Source organism: Podarcis melisellensis, assembly GCF_964234715.1.
Source record: "Podarcis melisellensis genome assembly, chromosome: 12".
Lineage (NCBI taxonomy): Eukaryota > Metazoa > Chordata > Lepidosauria > Squamata > Lacertidae > Podarcis > Podarcis melisellensis.
In genome coordinates, this window is record NC_138544.1 from 499,389 (window position 1) to 515,259 (window position 15,871).

The 15,871-nt window shown below is 46.6% G+C and overlaps 1 protein-coding gene across 2 annotated transcripts in view; it reads right to left on the bottom strand.

Moving 5' to 3' along the window:
- IGFBP3 (insulin like growth factor binding protein 3) overlaps window positions 1-8,458 on the bottom strand; it is a 32,632-nt gene extending 24,174 nt beyond the window's left edge. For both annotated transcript variants that reach the window (XM_081931178.1, XM_081931177.1), the window contains exons 1-2: window positions 8,021-8,458; window positions 710-930 (exon numbers count right to left, since the gene is read on the bottom strand). In XM_081931178.1, coding sequence (XP_081787304.1) covers window positions 710-930; window positions 8,021-8,426 — 627 coding nt within the window. In that variant the 5' untranslated portion in view covers window positions 8,427-8,458. The remainder of the gene's footprint in view (window positions 1-709; window positions 931-8,020) is intronic.
- Window positions 8,459-15,871: the final 7,413 nt, after the last annotated feature.

Below are 15,871 nucleotides of genomic sequence, written 5' to 3' on the forward strand. Positions count from 1 at the left end.
AAATCTTGTCCAGCCAGGCAGCTTAAGTATGGAGTGGTGTGGAGAATCCTCTTTGAAACGTCACTTGTCTTCCTCAAACTTTTCCTTCCTTCAGGATGACTCAGAAGTTTCGGCTAAACACAAACCTCATTTACCTTAATGTTTTGCGTTAGGAATGAGACAAGCCATGATTTACACCAGCTTTGCTTACTGGGCAGAGATATCCTCCACCAGCCGTGGATTCCAAACAGAACCCTCAGCTGCTGGTGAGAGAGATGGAGGAAGACCCTCAGCATCACATGACTAACAACCTCCAGGAATATTTGTTGTGGGATATTTAAAACTCCCTTGGGAAACCAACCAATGAAATTCACTTTTCTGCTCTCAAAATTCCTCTGATATTTCTCCCAAACAAGAAGCTTCCACATCTGCCTCAAAATTTCATTCAAGGCAAAACCTGATGTCACCTCTGGTTCGGAGCTGTATGCAATGATCAAAAGAGGCACAGGGACTCTAACCTGCCTGTGAAGTGACTGCTGGTTGACAGATTAAATGTGATTGCAATGGTTCTGTATAATTCAGAAATCTTGCAGCTGTCAGGATCAGTTCTAGTAATTCTGGCAACAACACAAGCTCAGACAACTAACAATATCTAGAGTCTGCATCCATTTAAAGTGATATTTACGGAACACATGTATGTTGCTTTTTCTGTTAAATAAAAATTACTTACATATTCAGTCTCCTGCTTGGACTCAGAAGAGAAATTCAGTGTGTCTGTGCTTTGTGAATCGTATTTGTAGCGTTGGGTATTTTTGGCGTGCTCTTTCCTAATGACATCTATTTTGGTGTGGTGAGCATGTGACTTGGGTTCCAACAGTCTCTGTGTGTTGGAGACAGACTGATTCTCTGTGCTGCTGATGTTCTGGTCTTCTTCTGAATTGCTGGCATTCCCTTTAAACAAAAACAAATGTTCAAAAGTTAGCCCATCGTTTATTAATTGTAGCGGAAGAACTTCCACATGATAATGTCTCTGAAGGTTATTATCACGGTACATTAGGATGGTACACGGAGCATTCAGGATAGCAAAAATAAGAAACTGCAACCTACTTTTTTTCAATGGGGGAGACAAAACAGGGGAGGGCAAACAATAGGAAAAAGGGGGTGAAAGTGAATGGATGAAGCTGCGCTTATGGAGGCTTTCATAAACATAAAAAGGTTTCAGCTACTCAGGCCACAATGCTTAAAAACCAGGCACTTATCCAGGAGGGCTCCGCTGAAGTCAGTGGAGCTATTTTGGAGTAAGTGGTTTGAAGACAGCAGCCTCAATATCATAGAGACGGCAGAATCTATTTCCTGAACAGAAAGAGTTCAGTATTTTCATGACTGAAGGAACCTAGTGACTTTGCAACCAATCATGCCAGTGTTATTATTGGGCTGCAGGAGTTGTGTGTCTTTCATTTATATTTAGATGTTTGAAACCTTTCCTATAAGCTCTAAATTGATTTGTTTTCACAGTCATAATTTTTAAACCACTAACATCTAGCAAATCACCTTGCCTGAATTTGAAGCATTTCCACTTCTTACCAGGAGAGGGCGTATTTTGTCATGACTTGATCATTTCTGAAGTCTGGACCCCAATGAGAAGTTTGTCAGCAACTTACGCCCCTGCAAGGCATGCAAATATCTATACAGGTAATTTGTCAAATTTGCATGCCCTGCAGGCATATATTCATGGTGCATAAAATGCACTGTGAGAGTGCTTATATTTATGATTAACATGAAAAACAATGTGTTTTCTTCTGAATGAGGAGGAAACTAATAACGAAAGGTGACCCACCATCTATGACAAATGGGTTGATATTTATTTAAATGGATATTCTGACCAACTGCTTATACAGCTGCTGTCATTGGGTTTTATTCCATGTTCTAAATTATTTCATTTTTAATTCTCTTTAAATAAACCTAGAATCTACAGTGGTCCCTTGGGTTAAGAACTTAATTCGTTCCGGAGGTCCGTTCTTAACCTGAAACTGTTCTTAACCTGAGGTACCACTTTAACTAATAGGGCCTCCTGCTGCTGCTGCACGATTTCTGTTCTCATCCTGAAGCAAAGTTCTTAACCTGAGGTACTATTTCTGGGTTAGTGGAGTCTGTAACCTGAAGCGTCTGTAACGTGGAGCATCTGTAACCCGAGGTACCACTGTATTTGAAAGCTGTGAACATTGTTTTGCTATGATCCTTAGACATTATGCTGATTTGGCTTTTGCTAAGCATTACAAAGAATTGCTTTCAAATATGGGACAGACACAATGCTTCCAGGTCTGCACAATATTTCATCTTCGTGTGACTGCAGCGGGTTGCATTTGGTTTTGGATGTTTTTAAAGGGAGCATCTCTCAAGCTTGCTTCAGGCTTCCATTTCAGCTGTCACCTGTGGCAATTACACTGGGAATGCACAACTATTAAATGAAGAGCAGAGAACTGCCTGGCTTTAGAACCGACCACAGCAAATGTGTACTGACATCTTTATTCAAAATGACACAAGGCAAGAAGTTCTACAGTGGAGCTGAAGGCCTGAGCAGCAGAAAATGTGGCCGGTTGGCAAAAGGGGGGCCAAGGCATCACCTTCTGGCAGGTGGTTTTGGCACAGCTACTACTGACACTCGGCACACACAAAACATAAACGTTTAAGAAGCCGGATTTGAGGAAGCAGAGTATTCTGTTTTCTATGGGTTTTATTCAAAGCCTCAGCAATGTTTAAACTTCACACTGTTTGTGGTTTGTTAATTTGGGTATTTTGCACAATTCAATTTAAAACATACACACAGAAAGTATGTTAATAAAGTCTGCACAAATTTTCTGTTGAAAAACCTTATTTTTGTTTTTAGATTTTTTTTCAAGCATTCCATGTTACTTTATCATTTCCCATCTGCATATATATATATATGCAGGGAATGGTCTGTCAAAGACCCCCAGCAGCAGGGATGGGCTGTCCTGTGGGGCCACCTGAGGTGAAATAATGTGCTGCCCCACTTCTGCCACTGGTGGAATGCACCACCATGTGCCAAATTAGGAGAGGGGGGTGTCCTGCCAGGCTGTGCCACTCACCAGAATGCCAGCCTTGCAGAAAGTCGGTGAGAGGAGGGTGCTCTGGCAGCCAAAGCGGTGGGGTGGGCAGGGGGCCCCCTTTTGCACTTCTGCCACCTGAGGCAAATGCTACCCCCCCCACCTCACTAGCCAGCTCTGCCCAGCTTATGCCAGCATGTGTCAAAGAGTCTGCAGCACATTTCAAGCTGCGCACAGTTTATGTGGCACAAGGGCAAGTCTTGCGGAGCCACACCGCTGCCCCATGCTACTAGCCAGTGTGACCCAAGACAACAATGGTACATGAGCTCCATTTGGGGAGTCCACAACATGTCTGTTAAGAACACGTACACTGTGAAATCCACATTGTGATGGAAGACAATAAAAGAAGCCCCCCACCACACACTCTTTAAAAAAATAAGCATACAGCATCTAGCACAATGCATTGTAAACTGAAAACAGTATTAAAGTGATCCACCCAGACCCTCTATGCTTTTCAAGTGCTCTGGGGGGTGGGGGAGTTTAGGAACCCCAGACCTAGAAGATAATGCATACTCTCTTAAGCTGAACATTGCAGTGAGAAATTGGCACCCTGAGAGACTTGCCTGTCATTATGGATCCTTTACAGGGAGGAAGCTCTGAGAAGCTTCCAAGGAACCCCAGGGGTTCTGGAACAGTGAGGGTCCTATTTACTTTAGGCAAATCTCAGCTTGATTGCTGATTTTTTAATTTAAAAAAATGGTTCAGTGCTGCATTTTTCATTCATTTCAGTAAGTATTTTCATTTCTTAGTATTTTATTACAAAGATATTTCATAGCAGTTCAGAAAGATAAAACCATTTTTTAAAAAGTCATACATATTGCAGCACACATAGGCCAGAACAACTCAGCGACAGGGCTTCAGGAAAGTCCAAGCAAACAGGTGAGTTTTCGCTAAGTATCAGAAACCACCCCCCTTTGCTTAGTGCTTCCTGAATAAAAGGGGGGGGGGATTCCATTCCTGAGAGTCAGTCTGCTTCTGCAGGGACCACCATGGCAGCCCCCAATAAGCCCCATTGAGAAGGAAGACTGCACATCACATCAGCTGCACTTATTGAGCTGAATCTTTCCACTCACTTCTGGCCACTGAAACTGCAATCCCACATATATGAAGTCCCATGTCTGTAGCACTGCACTGTGAGAGTCCTCCATGCCCCACTGCAGAGAGACGGGGTCTTGCTTTTATTCACCGTTAGGGAAATCAAAGGTGAAAGAATCAGGGCAAGTAGTATCCCTAACGTGGAAAAAGGAGCCAGCCCGGCCTGCCCATTCCCACGGCTGATATATGAGGCCACAAAATCCACCTTTTCCCCTTCTTAACCGACAAATAGGCTCAGGTTTGATTTGTAAAGGTAATGGTAAAGGTACCCCTGCCCGTACGGGCCAGTCTTGACAGACTCTGGGGTTGTGCGCCCATCTCACTTAAGAGGCCAGGGGCCAGCGCTGTCCAGAGACACTTCCGGGTCACGTGGCCAGCGTGACATCGCTGCTCTGGCGAGCCAGAGCCGCACACGGAAACGCCGTTTACCTTCCCGCTGGTAAGCGGTCCCTATTTATCTACTTGCACCCGGAGGTGCTTTCGAACTGCTAGGTTGGCAGGTTTGATTTGTACATCTGATTAAATAATAGCTGCCTATTATTCTGAGTGGACTCCAAGAAATGAAACTGATGTAGCACAATGCTGTTTGCAAGCGTGGCATATTTAAAGATTTTCCTCATTCAATTGTCACAAGGTGAGAGTCAGAAATGTGCAATTGTTAATGGGTCATGTTGAATTCCAAAATCCACATTGGAGTGATACCTTCCTCAGGCCCAATCAGAATGCGTGGCCTGCTTTAGAGTTCTCCAGAACTCTTCATATCAGGTGAGATGTTCAAAAGGATGGGCAAGGGGGATGGAAGTAGAGTACAAAAACTGGGCTGATACTTGTAAGCCATGAGGTTTGCTTGTAGGTTCAGTTCCAGGGTAGATATTGCAAGCTAAACAAATCCATGGCAGGTGCTACAGGCATCAGGTTACACACCTAGATCCTGGGATAAAGAAGCAATTTCTACTCATCATCTGTGAGAAATTAAAGTCTGGTAGTAATCCATATCTTAAATAACAACAACAACAACAATTTATGGTATTATTTATACTCCGCCCATCTGGCTGGGTTTCCCCAACCCCTCTGAGCAGCTCACAACAAAATTTTAAAAGTACAACAAAACGTCAAACATTAAAAACTTCCCTAAACAGGGCTGCCTTCAGATGTCTTCTAAAAGTCAGATAGACACAGGTTCCTGGGAGTTGAAGTAAAGAGAAGCATGACAGTCTTTATTTATTTATTTATTTATTTATTTATTTACTTAATACACGAATTTGCATGTCATCCTTGCGCAGGGGCCATGCTAATCTTCTCTGTATCGTTCCAATTTTAGTATATGTGCTGCCGAAGCGAGCACATGACAGTCTTTATTTGAGGAAAGGCAGGAATGAATGTTGGGTGGCATACCAAGTTTTAAAAAGTCAATCGAAACAACTGATTGGAAGATATATAACCCTCAAAGCCCATCTCTGGATGGTGAAAAATTATCTTTCTGGGTTGTAGATTCTGCCTTGAATGGGTTGTTTTGGATAAGAAGCAGCCACTGATTCTTTATCCCAGAATCCTAGATATGTAATCTCTGCTGCACTTGGGAATGCTGCCATCTCAACCTTGGAACTGAGGATACAAGATGACCTTTTGGCTGTTAACACCCACTCTAATTTTTGTTTATTTTTGTTAATTTTTCCTGACCCCATCCCTTGCTTTGTGTAACATCTCACCTGATGAAGGGCTCTAAAGCTTGCCATACTTTCATGATATTTTGGCCCAGCTGTGGACTCGGGAGGTTATTTTTCTAATGGACTTTTGCTTTTATGGCCCAGTCTGCATGTGATGTTTAGCCAAACCGTGAACCATGACAATACCACAAATGTGCAGGTATGCACAGTAAAATTAAAATATAATATTTTTTTTAATGGCCACTTTGCTCCTCCCTGGTCAGCCTGCTGTCACCCTACCCAGAGCTGAACCATGTGATGTCCAAACCCAGCCTTGTGGTTTTCCTCTCCCAGACAAACCATATGCAGTAAGCCAAGAATGAGCCTTGGCTATGTCTTCGGGTTTGAAAGGCCACCTGTGGATGCAACACAAAGGCCTTAACTTCAAGTAGGGTAGCCCCACAGGAGCAAAGCAGCCTTGATTTCTACAGTGAGTGCCCACACATTCCCACTTAGCTATGGTTTGGCCTAAAGTCCTTCCTTGCATACAAGGCTAAGACACTCTGGGGACTTAGTCAACTCAAGTGTAGACAGAAAAACAGCTTCTTAATTTAGGAAAGGTCAGCAAAAGACAATCTTCTATCAAGCAACAAATCCTCAAATGATCTTCTTCATCAGCAAACCAGTCTCTTATAATGCTTTTTTTTTTAAGCCTATGCAACTTTTCCAGTCCTGAATCCCAACCTTGTGTTTCTGAGAAAAACTGTGTATAAGGAAGTTGACTTGACCACCTGTGCTCAGTTATAGGCACCACTGTAATTGGAGTCACTGGTTTTCTTCTGCAAGTTTTTCTGGCAATGTAAATTGAGAACCCTCCTTTTTTGACCCCTTAGGAAGTCACTGGAAGTCCCCAAATTTAGTTTGAAAATGACAATTTACACCATCATTTGTATCATACATTATTACTATAGCAAATCCGAAACCCGCTGAGAGTATGTCCCACTGAAAACAATGGAACTTATTTCTGACAGGAAACACGTAGGACTGAACTGAACAGTTGCAATTCTAGGCAAACTCACAAGGGCACAAGTCTCTGTTGAGCATTAAGCTGCACTTCCAAGTGAATATGAACAGGGTTGCACAGCACAGTTTTTGCTCCAGGCAGCGCTTCCCTCCTCCCCTCCACTTTCTAGGAAGGCTGCAAATAAGACACTTGACTATGCTTGAGGAGACTGACCATTCATTCGTTCATTTGGGAAGGCTCTTATGCAGTCCATCAGTGTCCCCTCCCTCCATCTTTTGCATGTGCAAAGAATGGTTTTGAGACATAGATAACTTTTTAAAAAGTTATTTATTTATATATATTACTGAACTGAGCCAGAGCTGACACATTTTTGCAACAGAATACAGTCACAATTGTGACCAGAATATAGAGCAATTCAACACCTAAACTTTTTTCTCATTTGGGAGCTAAGTGTTCGCAAAGGAAAAAATGTGTCAAGTGAGAAGGTCAAAGGTCATATTACATCATCATGCCCTTTTCTGTCTTAAAGTCAAGCATTTTGGTCACAGGTGATCATCAGAAACTGAGTTGTTGTGGACACAAGCACAAATCAAACGCCAGGGGGCGATACAGCAAAGCAAACTTCACTTGCTCTCCGAAGAGCCGAGCCAAAATTGCGCAGAAAATGGTCCGCACCAAATTCGCCCAGCCAAGCGCCAACTCCGCTCCCAACGAGCAGGATCCGCACCCGGAGCGGGGCAGGCCGGACGCCAGGGCATTTCAAAATGCGACTGAAGGAGAGAGGGCTGGATTTATAGCATTTGTATGCCACCCGGTAACATGAAGGTCTCCGGCTGGCTTACAAGGAATAAGGAAAGGTCGTTCACAGCACAAGACCAGACGCGAAGTCCGAAGCGCCAGGAAGACCGCTGGAAATCAGCAGAATCTTGGAAGACAGATTTCTAAGGCAATGACCCGCGGCCAGAAGCGGCGCACAGCACGAACTGCCGGCACGAGGAGGAACGGGAGTGGCGCACGGGACCTTCCATTCCTGCGCCGCGGGAAGCTGCCCCGGGGGAAGCCGACGAGCGCCCGCCTGTCCCACTGAGGGCGGGCGGGCGGCTCCTCCCTCCCTCGCTCGCTCCCTCCCTCCCTGGGCGCCGCCCGCTCACCTGGCCCGCGGGTCCCTCGCAGCAGCAGGGCTCGCACTTCGCCGCCGCCGCCTGCTCCGGGCGCGGGCTCCTGGGGGGCGCCGCTGACGTTGGTGCAGAGCCCCCTGCCGTCGAGCAGCGCGTGGAGGGGCTTCTGCTCGCCCCGGCGCGGCCGGCAGCGCAGCCCGGCGCCGCACAGCTCCGTGTAGACGCCGCACGGGCGGCCCTCGGGCAGCGCGCACGTCTGGCAGCAGCCGCAGCCCGGCTCGGGCACCAGCTCGGCGCACGGCGCCGCCGGCGCCTGGCACTGCGCCCGCGCCCGGGAGTCGCACGGCTCGCAGCGCACCACCGGGCCCGGAGGAGCCCCCGACGCCGCCGCCAGAGCCCACAGCGGCGCCCACAGCAGCGCGCACAGGCGGCGCACCATCGCCGTCCCACCGAGCGCGGGACCCGGCGCGGCGGGCGAGGCTCTCCGGCGCCCGGGCGACGCGGCGGGGCCCCGCAAGGCTCCCTCTCGGGCGGCCCAACCGTCAGGCGCGGCCGGAGCTGGACGGAAGGAGCGCCGAGGCAGCCAGGCGCGCCCGCACAGAGCTCCCTGCCGCCGGACAGCGCGGCTCGTCCATCTGCCGCCCGCCCGCCTCCGGCGCCGCCTATATAGCGCCCTGGCAGGACCCGCCCGCAGCCCGAGGGGCGGGGCTGGGGGCAGCGCGGCGGCCGGACCCGCGCGCGACTGAAGCTCGTGCCCTTGGGATCGCCCCCGGCTTCCTATTCAGCACCCGCCGTAACTTAATCAAAAATAAGGATACTTTTTTGGGAGGGGAAGTTGCTAATCTGTACAGTATTCTTAAATCTAGCAATGTATGTTGTCTGCCTTATGGAAAGATACCCACCTGCTTGGGCAGAGCTTTCATTAAGGCGTTATTCGCAGTCTTGCCGTCTATATCCATAATGCAGTTGCACCGAAACTATTATTCAGGAAGCAAGTGTATTATCCTATTAATATGCAACAAGACTCCCGTTTCAATCACTTGAATGACAGTGCCGTTCAAACTGCGGGCAAGCGCCGCGTCTCGTCATCAATTAGGCGGGGCGGGGCATACCTGTGCCCCCCCCCCAATATTTTATTTAGGTTGACACCTCTGTATCTCAGAATCCCAAGCAAAATCGAGATCTAATATCATCATATATCATCATCATAGAAAAGAAGAGGGCAAGGAGTGATGGGAAATTATTAAGTGATGGGAAATTATTACGTGATGGGAAATTATTTGTCTCTGTGTTTTAATCATCTGATGTCTCTCCCTTCCCTTTCTTTGTCTCTCCCTTCATCCTAAAAACACACCAGCAGAGGTCGCTGGGTGCCCAGTATTGAGTTGAGGGATTGAATAAATGAGCAGATTTGCAAAGAAGGGACTGGGTACTGACTCCAAATGGAGAAAGAAAGTTTTCTGTTCTGTTTTAACACCCTCATAGCCTTTTTGGGGTCTGAAAAGCTTTGGGATGATTATGTAGATTGTGTCCAAGATCCAATGGCAAAATAAAGAGCATTTGAGCCATTGATGTCTGCATCTTCCTTCCATTGTAACTGGGACTGATTTTTATTGCACCTTTTCTGTTCCATTGCAAAATAAGGAGTTCATCATTTTTTAAATTTGCAAGTGCCAAGTTTACACCCAGTTAAATAAATATTTAAGTTCTACCACAATCCCATGCAAGCCACCAATCTGCATATTCAATCTAGTTCTCTCTAGTATAGATTGCCATATGCCACTCATTTGAAAGTACACTTTGAGTAAGAGCCATACAGTGGATCTTCTCCTTCCCTCTGAACCTCTCAGCCAGACTTCTCTGTGACCCTTCCCCTCCACCGGAGGTGGGACCAGTTTGCTTTGGCCCAACAATAGCTGTCCAGGTATCAGCTGCCTTGGGGCGGCAGGCAGCCCTCACACTTCTTCACTCTTGCCTCTTGTAGTTGGGCTTGGCTGCCATAAACAAGTCTTTGCGCTCACCATTATTATGGAGATCCTTTTGATATTTTCAAAGCTGCTACTATGGTTGCCCTTAGTATGTTTTCTATACAAACTCGTTCAGTCCTCCATACCAGATATGTATCTTGGTTGCTCTCTTTAGAACCCTCACCAGTTAGATTTCACTGATAGTAAGTGGAAGACAGAAGTACCTGGCGTGCTCTGGTCCATGGGGTCACGAAGAGTCGGACATGACTAGACGACTAAACAACAACAAAGGCAGTCAAAAGCACACCATACCCTAGAGAAGGCACATCCTGTTGAGAGTGTACATCCGGGCTTTGTAAACCAGCTGGGCTTCCAATATCAAGATCCGATACACGAGGGGAATTTGTGGTTCTCCTTGTCAGTGATGGTCAGGGTTGCTGAGAGCTGCAAGTCAGCAATATCTAGAAGACCATAGATTTCCCATCCCTGCTATACTTTGCCCCTTAGCGCAGGTGAGATTCATCCTAGGCCTCTAAATATCTCTGAGTACTTCTGACAATACTTCTGGTAATACAATCTTATGCAGGATTGTTGTTGTTTGTTGTTGTTGTTTTATTAAAATTATTTAGTTTTTCAGATTTTAAAATTTTACATTCAATTATCCAACCGCCATCATAAAAACAAGATTTCAAAGAACCTGCTGAACTTCCCTCCTCCCCTTTGTGGGTCCTATTGTTAATCATTTCCTCCTGCATCTTTTATATTGATCCAAATCTTTAACATCTCCATTATATCCAAAATTCCAACATTAAACTACAAGTGTTATTCCAATCCTGCTAATGATTTTAGTTGTTTACAATGCTTTTTAAGGTAAATTATGTATTTCCCCCATTCTTTATTAACATTTTGGTCTTCCTGATTTCTAATTCTTCTGGTCATTTTTGCCATTTCAGCATAATCCATCAACTTCATCTGCCATTCTTCTCTGGTAGAGACTTTGTCTTCTTTCCATCCCTGGACCATTAACATCTGGGCAGCTGTGGTTGCATACATAAATAGTCTTTTCTGCTCTGTTGGGATTTTGGCACCTAGAATTCCTAAAAGAAAAGCTTCAGGTTTTTTAGAAAAGGCAACCGTATTTTAAACATTATTTTTTTCTAATTCATTGTATATCAATCTTATACAGGATTATTGACTCATCTTCAGATTTTGCTCCAGGGTTGTAAACTCCTTCACATAATATTTTATGTTTCAGCTAACATTATTTAACCTCAATTAACATTAAACTATTTGTTTATTAATGGCCTCAATCTTCCCTACAAAAATAACCAAGAAGCATGCCAGAGGTAGTTTAAATGCTTTCTTTTTATTGGATTTTAAAAGATGTGACCTGTGTAACAGTTTTACAATCTCAAGAACTTATCTGTAAGTTGGATAAGTGCTTCCTCTAAAAGTATGAATCAATTTTTTCCATCTATGGCAATGTACATAAAGAGCCTATGTTTCATGGGCAAGTGTCAAACTTACAGCAATGTTTCATTTGGAACTCTGCAAAAAAAAAATCTGGCCGATGAACCATTAATGGTTCTGTCAGTCAACCAGCTACAAATCCACCTAACAGTTACTGTTGAAGTCAGAGTAGCAAAATCGCAGCAAAAAGCTCAAATCATATATAGGACTGACGGCCTTCTTTGGAAATTAAATCAATATCCAGACTTTAACATTCAAAAACTTTACTCACAGAAACTTATAGATGAATTAAAACACAATATTTATCGTCACATGCTTATAGAAGCATGGCCTTGCAGTGTCCTATTATATTTTCCTCTCTTTCCAGAGCTCAGCACTCAGCCTTCTGTGTCTCCATTAGGCCATGCCTTGCAGCTGCTAGGAGAGATTTCCACTTTCACCTTTTCCTGCAGCTTTGCTCTTTCTTTCAAGCAGAGAAAAGCACTCCAAAACTCTATTCAACCTTGCAGTGTTCACAGTGGATTCAAACACACAACCATCTTGCTTACATAAGATGGAGTCTCGGCTTCACTAGATACCTCCCATATGACCAAAGTTAGCCAATCACATGAGAACCACTAGAGAACTCTATAGAATCCAGTTACCAACCAATCATATTTAAATACATAGTGATGCATACAAGCATTTATAATTTCAGTGAATTAAATTACTATACTTAACATTTACCTCACTTAGCCAATATTTTACTAGCCTCCTTACAATAATATCATGGGGGATTTTGTCAAAAGCCTTACTGAAATCAATATATGGTATGTCCACGGTATTCCCCTGATCCATCAAGCTTGCACTTTACTCCATCCGGGGAAAAATTGAAATTTGTCTGGCATGACTTATTTTTGAGGAACCCATGCTGGGTCTTAGTAATCATAGCATCCTTTTCTAAGTGCTCACAGACCGACTGTTGAATTCTCTGTTCTAGCACCTTTCCTGGAATTGATGTCCAGTTCATCTGTTGGCAGTTACATGGGTCTTCTCTCCCCCCCCCCTTTTTGAAGATGGGGACAACATTTGCCCACCTCCGCTCTGCAGGGATCTCACCTGTTCTCCAAGAATTCACAAAGAGCAGAGACAGAGGTTCTGAGGTTACATCTGCAAACTCCTTTAGTACCCTTGTATGCAGCTCACCAGACCCTGGAGATTTGAATCCATTTCAAGTAGCCAGGTGTTCCCTTACTACCTCTTTTTATATCTTGGGCTTCAGCTCCCTCCTTACATCATTTATTCTGTTATAACCAGGTTGGGCATCACTTTCCTTATGTGTGAAGACAGATGCAAAGTAGGTGTTGAGCAGTTCCGCCTTTTGCGTGTCAATACCCCTCCCCCCCCAGAAATAAAGACACAGGAGACGTTGATTAAGTTAATTGGGCATGAAAAGGCCACAACTTTATTGATTAGAGAATTGAAGGTATTGGCCTTAGGCATTGGCACCTATCCACTACCCGGCATGGTGACCGGGATGGGTTAACACGAACCGTGGGGGGTCCTGTTGAAGTACGCCAACTAGGATCCCACGGGTGTCACCGCTCGGGGGCGTGCCGGAGGCCCTTACCTTCCCAGGTTTCGGACAAAACAACGCCCCCCGGAGTCCTTTACCGGACTACCCCTTTTATTGGGGAAGGTGATGGCGTACCTTCCCCCCGATCCATTTGCATAACAATTGAACCCCCAGCCAATGCCTAACCGCCACCCGAGCGGAGCTCGCCGCCAATACCTTCAAACCTGCAACCAACTCCTAATCCCTGACATAATGTCATCCAACCAAATATCGCTTCCAGCATCAGAAAGATGCACACCATCCTTTCTGTAGAGGGCCTCGTTGCTGAATTGAATGCCTGGGTGCCCTATGACGCACCCGCCCAGGGCTGCCACTCTACGTCCAACTGCCCGCTCTAAAACTTTCCTAGCCTTGTTGACCCCCACTGGGCTTGCACAATCCCGCCATGTCCTCCTCTCCAGCAATGAGGACCATAAAATAGTGATATTTGGATATGTTGCCACCAGCTCGGACAAATCGTCGAAAATGTTCCATCTCAGATCAATGGCTTTACGGTAAGCCAGATCATTCTCACCCAACTGAATCACCAGGGCATCGGGCGGCCCATCAACCGCGGCCCTCGCCATCACCACTGGTTTGAATTCACTCCAGCGCATCCCTCTACGCGCTATCCAAACCAGTTCCACGTTAGCAGGTAAACTCAAGTTGCTGCCCATTCCAGAACTCAAGGCACGATTCCTGGCCCAGTGAACAATACTGTGGCCCACCAACCAAATGCGCACTCTCCTGGGATCCAACTGAATCACCAGGGCATCGGGTGGCCCATCAACCGCGGCCCTCGCCATCACCACTGGTTTGAATTCACTCCAGCGCATCCCTCTATGCGCTATCCAAACCAGTTCCACGTTAGCAGGTAAACTCAAGTTGCTGCCCATTCCAGAACTCAAGGCACGATTCCTGGCCCGGTGAACAATACTGTGGCCCACCAACCAAATGCGCACTCTCCTGGGATCTGCAAGGTAAATGGACAGGGGAACAGAGGTCAGGGGTAGCAGTCCTAGTCATAAATTGTTTCTGACATAAGCCTTATACGCATTAGATTTCCACCTCCCCAATTCTTTTATCCTTTCGGTGGAAAGCCCCATGTGCACCGCTGTGGTGGCCGCTCCAATACGGAAGGAATGGGCTGCAAACTCGAGTGGCGGTAAACCACATGCCGACAATGCCGACCTCATCACCCTGGTGAATTGATGCCTAGTCAGGGGGGATCCATCTGCGTGCAACAGAAGTGGGCCGGGTCCTTTCGGCCTCAGGTACAAGAAACGCCGCGTATCCCTCACTGGACAGGGGCCTTTACTGTGAACTGCTGGGAGCCGAATTAGGCCCCCCTTGCCCTGCTGATCCGTCTTTGAGCTCCGCACCCGGACAATGAGGTCGTCTCCAGAGAGGGTCAGATCACTCATTAACACACCCCTCTGCGAGTGGGTGCCCCCTCCTTCGCAGACCACCTCGCCCACGCGTAGAGCACCAAAGAAAGATATGGAATACGCGGCCGAGAATAGGCGCGCCTCGTACTTCGACCAACATATAGTTCGCAGTGATTTGTGTATCTGTGTCAGTAAATCATATGTAACGGGCTGCCTCCTGTCCGAGCTGCGGGGGTGCTGCCTGCGCCATCCCTCTAGCGTTTTACGCACAATGAATGCCGCACACGGGTCGGTTTCAAAGAAGGCTTTACAAAAGTATGAAATCCCTGCGGACTGGATATTAAGCGGTTTTGGGGCCCTGCCTAAGTCCTTCAGGTGCGCCAGGTAGTGGAGGACCTCCCTGGTAGTGGGGGTAGCGCGATGACTTGAGCCAGGCAAGCTCATGCGAAACCTTAAGAAATCGGCCCAAGCCTTCCTGTACGACCTCATCGTGGATGGGGCTACAGCCCCGAATACTCCCTTCATAATTTCTCGCTCCCAATCCTCCAGAGGTGCTCCGGGAAAGGCATCGATGATTGCTCCGCATCCGGCGCTAATAAGCGGAAGCGCTCCATCTGGAAACGAGATAGAGCATCCGCAATGTCGTTATTAATGCCGGGCACGAATCTGGCCGAAAAACATATATTCTGTTCCAGGCACAACAAGACCGAGCGGACTGCCTAGAGAGAACCGCTACGACTGCTTGGTTATCGGTATTGAAACATACCCTGTGGTTGCGGAATTGGTCTGCCCACAGGTGTACAGCCACCACAATAGGGAAGAATTCCAAAAATGTAAGGTCCCGAGTAATGGGCTGGCCATGCCAGTCTGGGGGCCATTTTTCAGCACACCACTGGCCACGAAAGTAGACCCCAAAACCCAACGACCCTGCTGCATCTGAATGAACTTGAAAGTCAGAGTTGAGCACCAAGGCATCCTGCCATAATGATATACCATTGTACTTTTCCAGAAATTGTAGCCAAATACCCAAGTCAGCCTTAACTTCCTTGGGGAGGCGTACCCGGTGCTGAGGGGCTTTAGCCCGGCTGACAGTCTAGCCAAGCGGCCGCGGAATGGGCGGCCCGGGGCAACAACCCTGCACGCAAAATTAAGGTGGCCTAGCAGGGATTGGATTTGTCTTAGGGTAACTTTCTTGAGAGGCAAAAGTTGCTGTATCAGAGCCTTGAGGGATGCTAGCTTTTCTCGCGGCAACCTGGAATTCTGGGCCACTGTGTCTAGTTCGATACCCAAATAAACCAATGAAGTGGCCGGACCCTCTGTTTTATCGGCGGCTAGGGGTACCCCTAGTTCGCCGGCTAGGGACGTGAGAGCCTCAAGCAAGGCGGAGCAGCGCGGCTTGCTATCTGCTGCCAAAATAAAGTCATCGAGATTAGAGACACACCCGCAGATCCCGTTCTGAAGCGTA